The sequence below is a fragment of the Sapajus apella genome, unplaced genomic scaffold, assembly GCF_009761245.1.
Source record: "Sapajus apella isolate SASKATOON/1434 unplaced genomic scaffold, GSC_monkey_1.0 scaffold21, whole genome shotgun sequence".
Taxonomy (NCBI): Eukaryota; Metazoa; Chordata; class Mammalia; order Primates; family Cebidae; genus Sapajus; species Sapajus apella.
Genome location: NW_022436961.1, coordinates 22,799,647 through 22,819,430, shown reverse-complemented (window position 1 = coordinate 22,819,430; position 19,784 = coordinate 22,799,647). Strand labels below are relative to the sequence as shown.

General features: G+C 42.8%; 1 protein-coding gene across 2 annotated transcripts in view; it reads left to right on the top strand.

Moving 5' to 3' along the window:
• Nucleotides 1–19,784, top strand: part of SLC18A1 (solute carrier family 18 member A1) — a 47,342-nt gene that overhangs the window by 8,193 nt on the left and 19,365 nt on the right. For both annotated transcript variants that reach the window (XM_032288391.1, XM_032288390.1), the window contains 9 exons: nucleotides 6,308–6,408; nucleotides 6,513–6,746; nucleotides 8,802–9,026; nucleotides 10,673–11,036; nucleotides 11,967–12,025; nucleotides 15,832–15,915; nucleotides 17,292–17,384; nucleotides 18,871–18,960; nucleotides 19,219–19,262. In XM_032288391.1, coding sequence (XP_032144282.1) covers nucleotides 8,903–9,026; nucleotides 10,673–11,036; nucleotides 11,967–12,025; nucleotides 15,832–15,915; nucleotides 17,292–17,384; nucleotides 18,871–18,960; nucleotides 19,219–19,262 — 858 coding nt within the window. In that variant the 5' untranslated portion in view covers nucleotides 6,308–6,408; nucleotides 6,513–6,746; nucleotides 8,802–8,902. The remainder of the gene's footprint in view (nucleotides 1–6,307; nucleotides 6,409–6,512; nucleotides 6,747–8,801; nucleotides 9,027–10,672; nucleotides 11,037–11,966; nucleotides 12,026–15,831; nucleotides 15,916–17,291; nucleotides 17,385–18,870; nucleotides 18,961–19,218; nucleotides 19,263–19,784) is intronic.

The following is a 19,784-nucleotide window of genomic DNA, read 5'->3' as shown; positions in this document are numbered from 1 at the left end:
TCCAAAACAGTATGGAAGAGGATGCCGAGTTGTCTACCTGATAAGAGAAAGGTCAAAGAGGGTTGGCTTAGGTCAGGTGGCTCTCATGGGGGGTGGCGGGGGTGTGCCTGGGGAGGAGAGATGGGCTTTTCAGTTAGACATAAGTTGGGAAGGATTTGGAGTTGAGCAGCAATATTGGGTGGAAGTATGTCTTGAGCAAGGCTTATGCATTCTCACGGTTAGTATGAAGTAAGCATCCTGAAGCAGTTCACAATGAATGCTGCATTTAGAAGAGGAATTTATTTTAGGGAACTTAGTGTTTGGAAATTCTCTCAACAAAAAGAGGAGTTCAGTGAGAGCAGAGTCAGTGTTTTACTATTTTTGTGATAAGTGAGTGCACAAGGTAGATATTATGTGCCTACTGTGTGCCAGGCACTCTTTTAAGTGCTTATTATTCATTTATTTTTTGGATCTTTGCAAGAACACTCTAAGTCAGCAAATGGAAGTACTGAGCAATCAGGTAGTTTGTCCAAAGTCTCACAGCTAAGTGAATGGCAGACCCAGAACTGAAACTAATCATTCAGATGCTCCTTTTCTGTGTCCTAGTATTTCTAACAGGTATTTGCAGAAAACATGGCGTTTGTCTCTAAGAGACATTAACATAAACATCCATAATTTCAATGGAGCAGACATTAATTTCCTGCTCCATTGAAATTATGGATATTTCCACGGACTCTCTGCTCACCCATCATAATTTTTGGGGTGGTGGATTTTCTATATCTTGCATATAAATTAAAGTTAACAAGGAGCTATTGAGATCAAGGCTAAGATCTCAAGAATCTGTGGTGGGTTTTAGCTACTCAGCTCTGCCTGTGGAATTCTGCTCACACAATCAAGGATGGGTGGGTTTGGCCTGCGTTCCAAGTGAAAGGTGGAATTTCCTCATTCCCATTCTGAAGCACCAAGGCTCTAGGAGATGCATGTCTCCTTCAAAGCTTCCATTACCTCGCCAGTCTTATGTGATGCTCAGAGAGGCAAGCATGACTCCTCATCATTACCAACAACAACAATCAGCAGTTACTGATCACCGCGGCTGGGCCAGATGCCTGGTGCTAGGTGGAATACCAAGATGGGTAGGATAAAACCCCTGCCATTAAGTAGTTTAGGCTCTAGAGACAGATGGCCATAATCCAGGGCAACATCTCCCACATGTCACAGAGCATGATATCTCTGCTTCTGGATCTGGCCAGTCAGCTGCTTTTTTTGTTTTTGTTTTTGTTTTGAGATGGAGTTTCACTGTTATTGCCCCAGCTGGAGTGCAATAGCACGATCTCAGCTTACCGCAACCTCGGCCTCCCAGGTTCAAGTGATTCTCCTGCCTCAGCCTCCCAAGTAGCTGCCATGCCTGGCTACTTTTGTATTTTTAATAGAGGTGGGATTTCTCCATGTTGGCCAGGTTGATCTCAAACTCCCAACCTCAAGTGATCCACCTACCACGGACTCCCAAAGTGCTGGGATGCCACCGCCCCCAGCTGCCAGTCTGCTTCTTGACCATCTCCTGCATAGCTCCAAGGTGAAATGAAGGGAAGGAGGTAGAAGTTCTGGCCAGCAGATGTAACTGTGGCTGCATTCCCCATGCAGAGAAGGCTTGAGCCAAACTAGTCAGAGATGATCCACTCTGACAGGCTGACAGTGGATAGTTAGAGAGGGTTTTTGAAATGGTATACAGTCATCTCTCAGTATCTATGGGGGATTGGTTCCAGGACCTTCTATAGGAGCTAAAATCCGTAAATGCTCAAATTTCTGATATAAAATAGTGTGGTATTTGCACATCCTCCTGTAGACTTTAAGGCATCTCTAGATTACTCATAATCCCTGATACAAGGTAAATGCTATGGAGGTAGTAATGGTACTTTATTGGTTTTTTATTTGTGTTATTTTTTATGGTTGTATTGGTTTTTGTCTTTTTGTTTGTTGGTTAGTTGGATTTCTGTTGTTGTTTTGTTGTTCTCAGACATGGGTCTTGTGCAGTGATGCGATCATGGCTCACTGCATCCTCGATCTCCTGGGCTCAAGAAATCCTCCTGCTTTGGCCTCCCAAAGTGCTGGGATTGCAGTCGCCTGCCACCATACCCAGCCTGTATTGTATTTTCTTTTCCAAATATTTTTGATGTTGTGAAGGGATGCCAGTTTTGGTGGTGGGTTGGGGGTAGGGCTTGAATTTCCCTATCTGTAGTCCACTTACTGATTGCTGTGTTTGCTACCAGTGTTCCTACAATAGAACTGTTCAGTGGGATTCCAGCTGATGTTGATTTTGCTTTTTTAGAGCCTCCTGTTTCCTTGGACCTGAAACCAGCACTTCCCTTGCTTTACAGTCACAGCAATTCCCGATCTTTATGGAGACATATCCCCTCCTACAGGGTCCACAGTGCCCTGTAGATCATGGCCATAAAGTTTCATCCCTGACTCCTCCTTGGCTTTCTTTTCAGAAACCTGTGACTTCTGAACCAAAGTTAGTCACCAGTTCAAGGCTGCGATGATGGCATATGGTGAATGTAAAAAGTCGGAACTGATTGTTAAATATTTGAACAGCAAGGGAAACAGGAAGCAATGAGAAACAAAATCACCCTCCAGCTCTGAGTCACAGGACCATCTCCACTGGCAGGCCATGTCAGCCACAGCCCAGGGTACGTGTAATTGGGTTATAGATATTATTTGGCCTGGAGAAAAAGCCGTCTGTCTGAGGATGTTGTATGCCAACGACTTTAACTGGAAAGATAACAGAACTACTATCAAAGACTCTCAAACTTCAATTTCAGTCTCAGAAAGGTCTCAACAGGATGCTCTGGCTAGAAATTATTATTTCTTTGCAAGGGCTTAGAGTCCACCAGTATACCTACATATAGATTGAGCTCTTACTTTTTACTGGCAATGTTTCATTTTTAAATTTTGTTCACTATTATTTAAATAAGAAATTAAAAATCTTCCGTAATTTTGCCATTGGGCCTAACCACTTACGTGATCACAATGTACATAAAGTATTGTTTTTATATTTTTAATTGCAGCAAAATACACATGACATAAAATTTACCATTTTAATCATTTTTAAGTGTATTATTCAGTAGTGTTAAGTATACCCACTTTATTGTGCAACTGACCAATCTCCAGAAGCTTTTCATCTTGCAAAACTGAAAATCTGTACCCATTAAACAATCATTTCCCATTTTCCTCTTCTCTCAGACCCTGAAAACCACCATCATATTTTCTATTTCTATGAAATTGACTCTTGTAGTTACCTCATATAAATGGAATTATATAGTATTTGTTCTTTGGTGATTGGCTTATTTCACTTAGCATAATGTCCTCAAAATTCATCCATGTTGTAGCACAGGTCAGAACTTCCTTTCTTTTAAGGCTAATATTACATTGTATACCACATTTCATTTATCTGTTGGGGGACATCTGGGTTGCTTTCACCTTTTAGCTATTGTGCATAATGCTACTGTGAATTTACATAAAGCGCTTTTTTTCCTTTGTTTGCTTTTTAAGACAGAGTCTGACTCTATCACCCAGGCTAGAGTGCAGTGGCACAATCGCAGCTTACTATAACCTCTGCCTTCCAGGTTCAAGTGATTCTTGTGCTTCAGTCCCCCAAGTAGTTAGGACAACAGGTATATGGCACCACACCTGGCTAATTTTTTTTATTTTTAGTAGAGACAAGGTTTTGCCATGTTGGCCAGGCTGGTCTTGAACTCCTGACCTAAAGGGATCCACCTGCCTTGGCCTCCCAAAGCGCTGGGATTACAGATGTGAGCCACTGCACCTGGCCCCAATTTACATAGAGTTTTATATTCTACTTTTTAACCTCTGCCATAACTGTGTGTGTATATGTTATTATATATGTAACCTATAAATATAGATTATATATTTATTTATATATATAATTTTTTGCAGCTTGATACATAGTCTTCATAATAACCTTTTTAAAAAATCTGTTTTAATGGCAACATGACAGTCTTTTGTGCTCATGGACTTAAATAATTTCTACAGTTGGACATATGAGATGTTTCTAGTTTTTCTCTAAATCCTATGATAAAAATTTTGTACCTATGATTTTCCTCCCTGCCCCCATATTTTAGCATACCATTTTAGATAAATTCCTAGTAAGTCAAATTACTGGGTCAAAAGCAACATACATTTTATAACTTAAAAGGCAAAAGATAGAAAGCCACATTGCTTTCTAAAAGAATGGTATTTGCCTAACTACACTAACGGTGTGTGTGAATTTCCATTCCACTCTACTCACAGCTTCATTTTTTTCTTTTTTACATTATGTGATTAAAGGGAGGAATATGAGAGCTCATTCATTTTTAATGGACAACACTTTGATTATTAATAGTGATGGGCATTTGTGAGGAAACCCCAGACTTGGCCAGCCTGTGAATACCAGCATGGTTACAGTAAACTGAAAAAAATAAAATATACATATATATGTATATATATGTACATATATATTTGAACTACTATGTATTATGAATATAATATATGAACTGAAAAAATATATCTATTTGATATGGGTATGTATTAGAAACATGCCCAAATAGTAAGTAATCCATAAATGATAGCCACTGTTACTGTTGCTGTTATTATTATTGCCCAGCATATGATGATTCTTGGTCTATACCTGTTTTCCCAGGTTCTTAGTTTCCCCAAATCATGATTTCCCAATTTTTGGGGGGCATCCCCAGTTAGGTGGTGTCTTGGAACAGCGTTTCTTCCCTGTGAGGCCTTTCTACCCAAGCCCTCTGCCTCTAGCGCCCTCTATGTGGCACAGCTGTATTCTACTGGTGGCTGTCGCTCCTCAGAGTTCTAGTACTTAGGGTAGAGGGCATGCACAGTGGCGGAATTGTCACCTGGGCTTCAAAAGGGATGCTGCCTTATGCTCAGAGTCTTGCCAATATCTTTATTAACATAGCTCGTTCCTTTTTTGGCCCTAACCCCCTCTTTCCACAGAGGCTCAGGCCACAGGGCCTGTGTGTAAAGGGGGGCTGTGTGCCATGCTCCCTGTAGGGAATGGGGCAATGGCACTCCAGAGATGTCCACCTCCTAATCATAAAACCTGTGAGTATGTTACTTTACATGGTAAAAGGGATTTTGCAGATATGATTAAGGATCTTGAGATGCGGAGATGATCTTGGAATATCTGGGTGGGCCCAGTGTCATCCCATGAATCCTTATAAGTGAAAGAGGGAGGCAGAAGGCTCAGAGTCAGAGGGAGAGTTGAACATGCATTGCTACTAGCTTTGAAGGTAGAAGTGGCCAGGAGCCAAGAAATGCAGGAGGTCTCTGGAAGCTGGAAAAGGCAAGGAAACAACCCTCCCCCAGAATCTCCAGAAGGAATGCAGCCCTGCCAATGCCTTCATTTTAACCCAGTATGAGGTATTTTTCACTTCGGACCTCCAGAACTGCAAGATAGTAAATACGTGTTGTTTTAAGCCACCAGTTTGTAGTAATTTGTTACAGCAGCAACCTATAGAAACTAAAACACTCTGCTGATGTCTTTGTTTCCTCTCCCTATTTCTCTCTCTAGGTTTACATTTTAAAACTCTTTCCATCTAGGCCAGGAGCTGTGGCTCATGCCTGTAATCACAGCGCTTTGGTGGGCTGAGGCGGGAGGATCACTTAAGGTCAGGAGTTTGAGACCAGCCTGGCCAACATGGTGAAACCCTGTCTCCACTAAAAATACAAAAAAATTAGCTGAGCATGGTAGCATGCACCTGTAATCCCAGCTACTCAGGAGGCTGAGATGGGAGGGTTGCTTGAATCCAGGTGACAGAGATTGCAGTGAGTCAATATCATACCACTGCACTTCAGCCTCGGTGACAGAGCGAGACTGTGTTTCAAAAAGAAAAAAAAAGTTAAAAATAAAAAACTCTTTCCTTTTTTAGCATTAAATCAAAAGTCCCCTAGTTAATTCCCACAATTAGGAGGGCCCACCAGTTCCACAAATAGGAAACCTCTGCGCTGCTCTTGCTCATGAATTGTATTTGCTGTTTCATAAATTGTTTATGTTCTTTGAGCCACCAATGATTTAATGTCAGAATAATAGGGATCAATAGAGCCTCTCAAGATCCTACAATGAGCTGCACTCTCTTCTGTAGCCAACTATCCAGCCGTCCATACAAGAAGTATTTATTGGCTGCCACCATGTATCAGGCATTGAGCCAGTGCTGAGATGTGAAGACACACTGCACCGTCTAAGCCTTTACAGAGGCCATAGATCTTGGATTTTTATGGCTTGAGAACAACATGCATTGTTTCTTTCCAGGAAGCTAATTGGGGTACATGGAGCCTCTTTGACTAAGTAGCAAGGAACAGGAAATGCACTCTGGTTTCATCTTGGCTTCCAGTTTGTGTGTTCAGACCCAGGTAAGAGTTAAAGAGTTTGATGATAGATAAGCACAGATGCAAAACAGTGCAGTCTAGTGCCTCTTTGCTTAGGATAGTATCTCCCCTCTCTTTATCCTCTCCAGCTCTGCCTTCCTGCCTTTGACGCAGGGAGCTAAGGGTCTGAATAAAACCTGTTGGAGGTTGCAATTAAATCTTTGTGGACAAAGGGCACACACACGCACATGTACACAGCATCTTCAGATAACAGGAGGCAATAAATCCATCAGCACATCCACATTCAGAGAACGGCATCCCTGCTGTCTTGCTAACAGCTGCCAGTACCTCCCTGAGTGCCTCACACCGAGATGGGCTCTAAGGTAAGATTTTTCTCTCTCCGGACTAATTTAATCTTTCCTTGTCATTTGTGTCTCTCTCAGAGGATTTTGACTGCTAAGTAAAGTTTACTATTGATTTGTTGGCAAATTATTGGTTTTGTTTATTTTTGTTCTGGCATTTTGGTGTGTGTTTGTGTGTGTGTGTGTGTGTGTGTGTGTGTGTGTGTTTTCTGTCTTTGAAGTATTTACTTCATTCGCTATGTCTTTTACTTTTCCTTCGTTTGTCTTTTATTCTTATCCATACATATCCCAAGTCAATTTGTATTCAGAAATACCTAATTTATACAGAGAAGTGAAGGATCTTAAGTAATTGCATGTATTTACTGGTTAAAACTTAACTGATAATTGGTTCAGTTAGGACTTTGGTCACTTTAATCCGTAGTAGTGAGTGGGTTCTTCTAGCCCTGGGCTTAAAACAGAGTAGCTCAGTGCTTGAGATACTCCCAACATCTGAGGCTGACTATTGAACTCCACTGATAATTATTTAAAATTATTTACTTTAATTATAAAAGTAGCTCATTATATAATATTTAGAAATACACAGACGATAGCTAAAGTCATTGATTATAAATAACTGGCATTTGGGTATCCTTCTACTCTCTCAAAAATGTGCCCGTATATTTATTTTTAGACAATTGAGGTCAAGCTGTAAATACAGTTTAAGTTCCCTTTTTTACTTAACATTATAGTAATAGTATTTTCTACATCATTAAAATTATTTGAAAATAAAATTTTTAAGAGCTGTTTAATAATCTACCATTAACATGTTTGACTTTTTTTCACTAATAAAAATAATTCAGCAATTGATCATTTTGATCAATTGGCTTTGGCTATACCTCTGATCTTTTTTTTTTTTTTTTATTTAGGATAGGTTCCTTGAAGTACAGTTGCTAAGTCAAAGAGTATATGATTTTTAGGGCTTGACAGATTTCATGATGGTAATCTATTTTAAAATTTAAATGACTGGTATTGTTTATACCACAACAGAAACCATGTCAAAGAAAATGAAATTCTTCCTGGAAACTCTTATTACTTGAAGGTACTGTGACTTAATGCTGACTAATGATATAAAATCCCAAATAGAAAACTAACCATGAAAATCAGTATTTTATTTTCACAGACTAAGGCATCTTTCTGAGCAGGGGTTTATAGCTCAAACAAAAGAATGAGAGTGCTTCTAGAACCACAGAGCAAGGGGAAATGGTAGAGGATAAGCCTGCAAATTGAAAAGTTTGGGGTTTTATTCTGGTTTGACTCTAATTGTGAAACCCCAAACAAATCTAACCTCCAGAGGCTCAGGTTTCTCATCTGTGAGATGAAGGTTGGTGTAGGCCAGTGTTTCTCAGTGGGCAGCCCAGGTGACACTGTGCCACGTGAAATATTTTGGGGTAGCACCTAGAACATAGACCATACTTTTTTTGCATGCCACATAAAATTACTTTTTAAAGCATGATATCAATATTTATGTTGGCTTTAAAATTTTTTTGAGAGATGGGGTCTTGCAATGTTGTCCAGGCTGGACTCAAACTCCTGGGCTCAAGATATCCTCTCACTTCAGCCTCCCAAGTAAATGAGACTCCAGCACATGCCACCATGCCTGGCAGTATCCCAATATTTTAAGAGAATGTATTTAGAAGAAACGATGAAGTAAATGGTAGTACAGGTGGTCCTCAGATGTGACATAAACCGTCAAGGTGATAGGCAAGTAAATATCAGATGTTTGAAAAACACAGGGTTAAGTCATCTGTAGAGCAACTATTTATGTCTGGATTTATATCAAGGCATTAATTTCAAGAGAATTTAATGAATTACAGGTTGATTTCAAGGAAATTAATGTCTCGATATAAATCCAGAACCTGGACATAAATAGCTAGTAAGCAGTGCTCACCTAGAAGGCATCTGGGAACCAGGTAGAGTTACTGAGATGTGTAAGACGTGAACAGTGATACAGACATGGAGATGTTTCCAAATATTATCCTACTACTTGCAACCCTTTGCACTTTTCATTTTAATAGTGAGTTTCATTCGTTTGGGCAGACTCCTTCCCCTCTTCTATAAAGGCTGCAGGAGACCTGTAGCTGTCACAGGACCTTCCCTGAGAGCCTGCAGAGGAAGACTGCCCCAGCCCAGCCCTCATCATGCTCCGGACTGTTCTGGGCGCTTCCCAGGGGTTGCTGAAGGAGGGGAGAGAGTCTCGGCAGCTGGTGCTGGTAGTGGTATTTGTCGCTCTGCTCCTGGACAACATGCTGCTTACTGTGGTGGGTACGTTTGGGGGTCTTTGTGCTGAGGGTTAATTTGTTTGGGCCCCAGGAGGCAGCGTACATCCTGCTTCATTTCAACAGTGAATGCATCTGAGAATTTTCCTTTTTATGCTCAAAAACATGCAGAGGTTGTTGAGGACTGGAAAAAAAAACAGGCAGAAAATGGAGTCTGAAGTTTATCGAACATAGCTAAAAGACTCCACAGGTAAAGAGAAGGGGGTCCAGAGAGGGTCTGACTGGAGAAGAGGATGGTCTGGAGCCAGAACTGCTTTTCTTGCTCCCCAAACTGTCTTCCCAAGGTGCTAATGACTCCAAGTGCCTCTGAGACAGCATCTTCTCAAGGCAGTGTCTTTCCGGCCTCTGCTCTGTAAAAATAGCATATTTTATTTGGATATCTGATTTCTTATCAAGACCTTACCTTCTATGTGGTTCTTTCCTTTGGAATCCTGCTTTTTTTAGTTGATACTCTTCTAATCATTACATTAAGTTATACCTGCGTATAAATGGGTACTAAGAGGTTTCCCCTCTTGGGTAAAATATGTGTGTTTTTTGTTTGTTTTTTGTTTTGTTTGAGATGGAGTCTTTCTCTGTTGCCCAGGCTGGAGTGCAGTGCTGTGATCTTGGCTCACTGCAACCTCTACCTCCCAGGTTCAAGTGATTCTTCTGCCTTAGCCTCCCGAGTAGCTGGGACTATAGGCTCCTGCCACCATGCCCAGCTAATTTTTGTACTTTTAGTAGAGATGAGGTTTCATCATATTGGCCAGGCTGGTCTTGAACTCCTAACCTTGTGATCCGCCTGCCTCGGCCTCCCAAAGTACTGGGATTACAGGTGTGAGCCACCACACCTGGCCAAATATATGTTTTTAAATAAGGATCTATCTGAGACAAGTTGTTAATCCAGTACAATCACTTCTCATTATTCATGGTTCTGTCATTACAGTTATGCTCTATAAAGTTGCTGCAAACAGTGGATTAGTGAATACTGAATCATTGCCCCCAGGGGAAACACACACACACACACACACACACACACACACACACACACACACGATTATAATCTCAACTCTTAAACATCCTGGTAAATCTTATTTTTTTCATAAAGAGAAAAAGAATTTCAGAAATGTTAAGTGACTTGCCCAAGGCCTCTCCACTAAGAGGTGCCAGAGTTGAGATTCAAGTCCTATCCAGTGGTCCCAGAGTTGAGGCTCCTCTCACCACCCTGCCCTGCCTCCTCCCATCCCCCTCCTCTGGCCATGTCTTTGTGAGAGTTGGACATGTCTGTGAAATGTCGTGGTAGCTTAGTGTGTGTTGGTTTGGGTGGTTACATGTCAATCTAAGTGAGTAGGAGAATTAGCCTATGTGGCACCCATGAACAGTGAGGACTAACTGTGTAAGGTCAGAATTTAGCTACTTTAGCTAATAAGATAACTTGGGCAGGCACAGTCTTTTAGTAGGGTTTGTCTAAAGGGCACATGCCACTTTAGACACCATCCTTGGGCATAAGGCTGAACCTCATCATAGTGCCCCTGGACCACGTAGTAGTAGGATGACATCTGTCCTTAGCCCCCAACACCTGATCTCTTTGACTTTCAGTGGTAAGATGACATCTTTCCTTAGCTCCCATTACCTGTCCTCCTTGACTTTCAGTGCCAATTGTGCCAACCTTCCTATATGCCATAGAGTTCAAAGAAGTCAACTCTTCTCTGCACCTCGGTCATGCGGGAAGTTCCCTGCATTCCCTCACCTCTCCTGCCTTTTCCACCATCTTCTCCTTCTTTGACAACAACACCGTGGCTGTTGAAGAAAGCGTGCCCAATTCCACAGCATGGGTGAATGGCACTGCCAGCACCGTTCCCCCTCCGGTCACTGAAGCCATCTCAGCTCATAAAAACAACTGCTTGCAAGGCACAGAATTCCTGGAGGAAGAGAATACCCGGGTCGGGGTTCTGTTTGCTTCAAAGGCTGTGATGCAACTTGTGGTCAACCCATTCGTGGGCCCTCTCACCAACAGGTATCTCACGGGGCGCAGGGCTCCGCAGAGTACTCAGGAGTGGGAGGACTAGAAAAGTATAAAAAGGGGGTTGGGGCCGGGCGCGGTGGCTCAAGCCTGTAATGTCAGCACTTTGGGAGGCCGAGGCGGGTGGATCACGAGGTCAAGAGATCGAGACCATCCTGGTCAACATGGTGAAACCCCATCTCTACTAAAAATACAAAAAATTAGCTGGGCATGGTGGCGCGTGCCTGTAATCCCAGCTACTCAGGAGGCTGAGGCAGGAGAATTGCCTGAACCCAGGAGGCGGAGGTTGCGGTGAGCCGAGATCGCACCATTGCACTCCAGCCTGGGTAACAAGAGCGAAACTCCGTCTAAAAAAAAAAAAAAAAAAAGGGGGTTGGAAGTGAAAAAGAAGAAATACTCACTTCTCTGGTTCCCCGGGGGAGTTAGCTGTTTGGAAAGCTCATTACTCAAATAATAACATGTTACTGATGAACTGTCATGGGCTCAGATTTTCTTTGTGATATTGAGCACTGAGAGGAGAACCAGTGAACAGCAGTATACTGTGATGTTCTATCAGTGATCCAGAGCATGGCTTGAATGGGAGGAGGGTGGGAATGTGTCAGCCCTGTTGTAATCTAGAGCACTGGCTTCCCAGTAGTTGTATTTAAGATTATTCTGATGTTTTCAAGAGATATGCACTCTGCCTAGGCTATCCTTTCTGGAAATGAGAATATTGGTCCTGATCTATGGTCATATTTGCGTGTTTGTTTATTTGCTAGTACTCATTCACGGGTTCTATTTCATCTCCACAGTACATTCAGAGCCATGTTTTACCATGCACCCAAATAGCTGCATTTCTGCTCCCACTTACATTTAAAAATGTCGTCCAAGTGTAAGAGTGACTGTTGGAAATGTTTCTTTTTTTTTTTTTCAATTCCCTTTTAGGATCGGATATCATATCCCCATGTTTGCTGGCTTTGTTATCATGTTTCTCTCCACAGTTAGTAAGTAATTTGCTTCCTCTTTTCTTCCCTTCACTGATTACCATTGATTTTATCAAGTGAATGTGGTATAGATAGCAGGGTAGCCTCGAAAGTAATTAGGCATCTCCGCAGGGTGTGGTGGCTCACGCCAGTAATCCCAGCACTTTGGGAGGCCAAGGTAGGTGGATCCCTTAAGGTCAGAGTTTGAGACCAGCCTGGCCACCTTGGGGAAACCCCATCTCTACTGAAAGTACAAAAATTCACTGGGCGTGGTGACACATGCCTGTAGTCCCAGCTACTCAGGAGCCTGAGGCAGGAGAATTGCTTGAACCCGGGAGGAGGAGGTTACAGTGGGCTGAGATCACACCGATGTATTCCAGCCTGGGCCACAGCACGACTCTGTCTGAGAAAAAAAAAAAAAAAAAAGCAAGTAATTAGTCATCTGACTAAGCAGACTTGAATATTGATTTAAATGTTCTGCTATTTTTGGTATGTGGACTAAAACAGTAGTGACAATTCAGTCTAGTTGGAATTGGTCTATTCTGCTATAGAAGAACAGATATTTACTTCAGCTGGACATCATGAAAGCTGTTTGCATATGGGTGCTATGGTGTGGGTGTTATGTATGTATCAGTAATCCCTTGAGCAAGTTTAATACAAATTTTCCATCTATGAGAAGAAATGATATTATTTTGATATGCCACCGTAAAGGGCAACTAACAACAAAAAAATGGAAATTAGACAATAACATCTGGAAAATTCCAAAAAGCCTACTGCTTTTCAGGTAAGGACTTTAAAGGTTAAGCTGAGAAAAGTAAATTTGCTAAAGAAACAAGAGAGGGAAAGACAAATAGTCTATCCAGGATCAGCTAAATGTTTCTAATAAAATGGAGATGGAACAAAAACAGTACATGAGAAAAATAAGTCTGGAAATTGACGCTGAGAAGCAAGGGAAGAAGGAATGAAAAGGGGTTAGCATTTGGAGGTGAAGGAGGGGGAAGGCAGCCTATGGATCCAGCCTTGGTTTCTGATGGCCCTGCTGATCCTCTTTCTCCCTCACGTTTTTCTTACTACCTTTCTGTTGCTTACCTACTTTCTCTCTTCCTCCTCTTCAACTTTTCTTCTTTCCCAGCATAGGACTTGATTCCTATCAACCCAATATTTAACAAGAATTTGTTGCATTCTGGGTCGGAAGGCTGCAAAATGCAAGAAGTTGAGATGTGAGATTCTCTCTGAGAACTGCATCTTATTTGTGAAATTTTAGCCGACTTGAAGAAATTCAACTTAGCACCATTCATGGAACTTCCAGAAGCTCAGCCTATGCTAGTTAGCAAATTTAAAAATAATAAGATGCCCTATTTAATCAAATGAGGATTAACATTTATTCCATAAAACTTTATGCAGTGTGTGTGTAATGCGCAGATGACTACAGTCACATAAAGAATGAAACGACGTGATTCCAGGTATCAGAAGTTTATGATGGTTGCCTGGGGGCATACGCTGAGAAGTAAGAGAATGCCATGTGCTAGTGGATCTCAGACTTTCTAGCATGAGACCCTTGACTGATTCTCTGCTAAGAATTCATGGTTTAAAAGCTTTTCTTATCTACCACACTGTATATATTAAACAATTATTATTTCCATAAGATAGCAGTGTTGCTATACTGAGTTGGCCTAATTCTAACAACAACGACAAAAAAATACATTTGATGTTTAGCGTATCCTTGTAGCATTGTCCAGTGTTTTAAAAAATACTTGAAAGAGATTGTTGTTGCCCATTACTACCCTTAACCCCTCCAACCCCCAACTAGAAGCCATGCCCAATGTAATCAAAAGTGAAATGGTGGCCCATGTAAAGGGTGCAAAGTGGAAAAAAAAAAAGCTTTGGTTTCCTAAATAGAATGACCAGTTCTCCTGGTTTGCCTGGAATTGAGGGGTATCTTAGTCCATTTAGCATTTCTATAAAGGAGTACCTGAGGCTTGGTCATTTGTATTAGGAAGAGGTTGGTTGGCTCATGGTTCTGCAGGCTCTACAAGAAGCATGGTGCCAGCATCTGCTTCTGGTGCTGGCCTCAGGAAGCTTTCACTCATGGTGGAAGGTAAAGGGGAGCTAGTTGTGCAGAGATGAGAGAAGCAGCAAGAGAAAGCAGAGGGAACTGCCTGGCTTTTTTTTTTTTTTAACCACCAGCTCTTGAGAGAACTGTAGAGTGAGAGCTCATTCACCCCCTAAGGGAGGATGTTGAACTATTGATGAGGAATTCACCTCCATAACACAAACACCTTCCACTGGACCCTACCTCTAACACTGGGGATCAAATTTCTTTTCTTTTCTTTTTCTTGAGATGGAGTTTCACTCTTGTTGCCCAGGCTGGAGTGTAATGGCCAGTGGCGAAATCTTGGCCTACCACAATCCCCACCTCCCGGGTTCAAGGGAATTCTCCTGCCTCAGCCTCCCTAGTTGCTGGTATTACAGGCATGAACCACCACACCTGGCTGATTTTGTATTTTAGTAGAGAGGCGGTTCCTCAATGTCGGTCAGGCTGGTCTTGAACTCCCGATTTCAGGTGATCCGCCCTCCTCAGTCTCCCAAAGTGCTGGGATTATAGGCATGAGCCACTGTGTCTGGCATGGGGATCAAATTTCAACATGAAATTTGGTGGGAACACACAGTTCATATCCACACTCTAGTGAGGGGCTTCCCAGCATGTAAGGCTTTCTGTTCCTGTGGGTTTTTTTTGACTTTCAGTTTTAAAAACAAGGAGGTTCTGGGTAAACCAAGATGAGTGGGTCACTCTGTTCTCAAAGAACTTTGGAAGACTAGACTGAAGAGACTGGAAATAACAAAGCCTGAGATAAGACGCTGGTGGCCAGGAAAGGGAGACCAAGGCTGTGCATCTTTGTGAGACAAGGAGTAGTTCAGTGTGATCATGTCTGTCGGGAAATAATGGGAGAGGATTATAAACACAGCTGAAGACATCTGTTGAATGGGCAAAGGGAATAAAGTTCTTCTGATTCAGACACTTCAAGGAGATCATTCTTACTCTAGGAGATGTTGTTCTGGGATTGGGGTTGAGGCATGTCTGGACTTAACTACCCTGACCACCAGAACCCTCTGATTTAGTTTTTGATAACATATTCTGTTGGTTCTCAGTTTCATGTGTGCTCATCTTCAATAGACTGACCCTCTTCAAGGGCGTGAACTAAATGTTATTTTTATTTTGCATTTGCTACAGAGTCTAGCATAGCTGCATGTTCAATAAATGAACTTAATAAATGCTGATTCTGTCTGATTAAAAGATCGTTCAGTATAAGATAAAAAGAAGGATCTGATTGTATCACAGGATAGTATTTTCTACCCGATTCCTATAGTCTTCAAAGCACCTACTTATTGTCACTGTACTCCAGATGACCCTATGGGACCCAGCAATGGTAAAGACCAGACCTGGGTGTTGCACATGTAGAATCCAGGAGTATGGTCTAAGAACCAGTTTCCAGCCCAGGACACTGTGCTTCATGGACATCCCTGATTTCTGTGGACAGAATGTTGGGCTCTTGGCAAGAGATGCAGAGACTCAGCCTTCCATCTGCTGTGTGGTGAATTGGTTTATACTTTTGTGGTTTCTCAGTTTTCTTGCCATTTAAAAAGCGGTTCTGATTGAGGAGTGGGAAATTAGAAAGACAACTCAAAAAACAGGGAACAGTCATCATGCTTTATTAAAAAAGTACGCATCACGTCTCATATCTGCAGTATCATAAGCATGTTCCTTGGCAGCAGGGGAAGCAAAGGCAATTTGCTAATTGCTGTTATCTTGCTATTCTTTTATCCAGTGTTTGCTTTTTCTGGAACCTATACTCTACTCTTTGTGGCTCGAACCCTTCAAGGCATTGGATCTTCTTTTTCATCTGTTGCAGGTAACATTGACAACTTCATTATGCACACACATGCACACACGCATGCACACACACACATACAAACATCTCTTACTACCGCAGACCCTATATTTATATGAAGAAATTAAGGAAAACCTCATCTGTATAGGTAGAAATTGTGATTCAGAAATAAGGGAATTGGTCTGGGCACAGTGGGTCATACCTGTAATCCCTGCACTTTGGGAGGCCGAGCCAGGAGAACAGCTTGACTCTAGGAGTTTGAGGCCAACCTGGGCAACATAGTGAGAGCCCAGTGAGCACAGTGGGCTGGGTACAGTGGCTAATACCTGCAATCCCTGCACTTTGGGAGGCCAAGGCAGGAGAACAGCTTGACTCTAGGAGTTTAAAGCCAACCTGGGCAAAGTAGTGAGAGCCTGATCTCTATAAAAAATAAAAATAAGTTAGCCAGGCATGGTGGTGTGCTCCTGTGGTCCCAGCCACTTGGGAGGCTAAAGTGGGAGGATGGCTTAAGCCTGGGCAGTTGAGGCTGCAGTAAGCTATAATTGTGCTACTCCACCTCAGCCTGGGTGACAGAGCTAGACCTTTACTTAAAAAAAAAAAAAAAAAAAAAAAAAATGGAGAGAGAGAGAAAAGAAACAAAGGAATTGCAGAATTGCTGTCAGGGTCCATAGAACACTGAGCCTTACCTAAATTCCTCTTCTAAGATTTCGATGCAGGTAGCTCAGATCAGAACAAGCCTACAGTATAACCATGAAGGCCAGGCTTTTATTTAGTGCCACTCAAGGGTCGTTTTTCTGTCTTCCGCTTAGTACTTTATAGGAATAATCATGTTAATACTACTGGTAATACCAGCACAGTTTTCAAAGTATAGCTGAATACAGTATCTAATGCAATCCTGTGAAGTTGGTATGTTATGCCATTTTACCATGACTACGAAGGCCTGAGAGTCCAGCTGCTGTACAGCACCAGCCCACACTCTCTTCCAGGTCTCCAGTGCTTTCTTGCTCTTCCCTGGGCACCCCCACTAGAAAGAACGGTCTCTGTCTTCCTAGGTTTTCCTTTCCCTGACCTGCTCTGTGACCCCTCATTCGGGGAAAGGTGCTAGGAAATGAGAAAAGGCTGTGAAACGTGGTATAATCAGATAATGGATTTTCTGTGTTATCCTTCCCAGGGGCCTTGCACTTTCAACAGCATCTTAAACAGCAATGAACAATGTGGGGTTTTGGAAGACTAGGAAGAGAAGTACTTAAAAAATATTATCGGTTAAGTTTTGTAAAACCCCTGGAACTGAAACTCTAGCTAAGATTGTCACTGAAGAGGTAACAGGGTGGGACCAAGGACTCTGAGAGGCAGACAGGACCCCCAGGGGTCAGCTGCATCTGTCACTCTTTGTGCAGGTCTTGGGATGCTGGCCAGTGTCTACCCCGACGACTATGAGAGAGGACGGGCCATGGGAATCGCGCTGGGGGGCCTGGCCCTGGGGGTGCTGGGTAAGTGGCACCCACAGGAGGATGGAACTCCAGGAAGCAGATGTTCCCGAGGTGTGGAAGACGAATATTTTCCTTCCCTCATTGGCCCTATCCTATTTCAACTCCTTCAGAAATATCACTGAGAAAAGGTGAAATTTCCTTCTCTGTAAGAAGCTGGGAACACATAAGGGCCGGGGAAAGATCCAGAAGCCCAGCCTGCTGGAGGAAGTGAGCATCCTCGTGTTAGAGGCTGCTGTCTTGCCTTCGCTTCCACGCACACACTGCCAGAGCCTGGCGGTTGTCAGATGCTTTGCTAAATCCATTACAAGCATAATCTCTTATTCCTCACCACCACAAACAAAAGGAGAATGATTGTCCCCATTATAGAGATGAAAATGAGAAAGGTGAAATAGCCATCCAAAGTCACACAGCCAGGACACGCAGGAGCCAGGATACAGACTCAGATTTTTCTGGGCTCAGAAACAAGTTCCAAACCATAAAATTACCCTTTCTTTGAGGCTCATCCCTCATACTACTTAACTGACAAGCTGCATACTTTCAAGTATTACACACCAAACACAGTGCCAGCACAGTAGGGTGGGAAGCCCCAGGCATAGTTCCTGCCCTCTAGGAGCTTACAAGCTCATTGACAACACCTGTAATCTCTTTCCTGGCTTATGCCCCACCCTCAAGCCCCAAGGGGAGCAGAGGAAACAGAATCCCTATTATTTGTTAGTATCCATCAACCGAAATGGCCAATCTAAAACTGGTGCATTTTGGACTCCTTTATCATGTCCCAAATGAATAAGCTCCCAAAGGAACAAGCTTGTTAGATCCTCGACAGTTACTCCGGGCTCCTTGTCACTTCCAGGTTAGAATTTGGCAGCAGCTTCCCTCTTTTATGTTCCCTCCTTCCACCATGATGCTGCTGAAGAATCTTCCTGAGCCCAGAGCAGGTGGTGTTTCTCCCTTGATATTTCTCCATAGGCCGCAAGGCCAAGTAGATGACTCGTCTGCATATAGAAGGCTCCTGCCTATGCAAGGCTCTACTTTTCTCGTCTCAAATACTCATAGTCTGGTAACACTCACTTTCTTCTTTTTCTTCTTCAGCAACATACTTTTTTCTGACACCTCTGTGTTCTTCACATAAGCTTCTTCCCCTCCAGGTACTCTGCACTTGGCAAAGCCCTCGTGGCTGCCTAGACTTCCTATAACACCTACTGAGCTTTCACTGTATGCAATATTTAACTGTCAAATTTTCACCATGCTTAATTATTTGGGTCCCTCCCTACACACGCAAACACACACACACACACACACACACACACACACACACTTCCTCCACTGAGAACAGGGGTCATGTCTCCATCTCTGAATTCCCAAAGCCTCAGGTGTAGCTTAGCCCCTGTTTGGCGTTCTACAAATGCTCATGGGGTAAATGTGGACAATTCTCACTCAATGGGACTCACCCTCACCTCTGGAATCTGTGTCTGCTTTGCCTTTCCAGTAGGAGCACCCTTTGGAAGTGTAATGTATGAGTTTGTTGGGAAGTCTGCGCCGTTCCTCATCCTGGCCTTCCTGGCGCTACTGGATGGAGGTGAGTTACCATTAGAGCCTCCAGCAGCTGATAGCCCAGGTCAGGTTGGGAATGCATGATGCTGTGGTGTCTGTCTTGAGTAAGAATGGGTGGTGTGGACATGTTTTGATGGATCAAGGGCTGCCCCATTGTGGAAAAGAGATAAGAAGCTCAGGGAGTCAAATTTTTACGTAACAGTTTGATAGCACTATAGCTGTTACTGGAGCCCTCAGCTAATCGGTAGACACACTGAACTGTCTCACCTTCTTTCTTTCTTAGCACTCCAGCTTTGCATCCTACAGCCTTCCAAAGTCTCTCCTGAGGTAAGCAGACACAAAGCTCCATTGCTAACAGATATACAGGATGGGTGAACACAGGAGCCCAGGCATGCCTGCCAAGCCATCAGAAGAAAAGCGAAGAGGAACAGAGTCAGGGAAAGTGAGAACTGTGTCTGAATTCCAGGACAGGGTTACATTTCGGGGAGTGTAGGGGATAGTGAGGTATTTGGCTTGATGTTGGACAAAGATGGTTGAAGAGTCTTGTGAAGAATCAAAGAAGCCATACAGAATATATATATATATACGGAGATCTCCAGATACATCTGAATAATAATTTTTTTTTTTTTTTTGAGACGGAGTTTCGCTCTTGTTACCCAGGCTGGAGTGCAATGGCGTGATCTCGGCTCACCGCAACCTCGGCCTCCCGGGTTCAGGCAATTCTCCTGCCTCAGCCTCCTGAGTCACTGGGATTACAGGCATGTACCACCATGCCCAGCTAATTTTTTGTATTTTTGGTAGAGACGGGGTTTCACTATGTTGACCAGGATGGTCTCGATCTCTTGACCC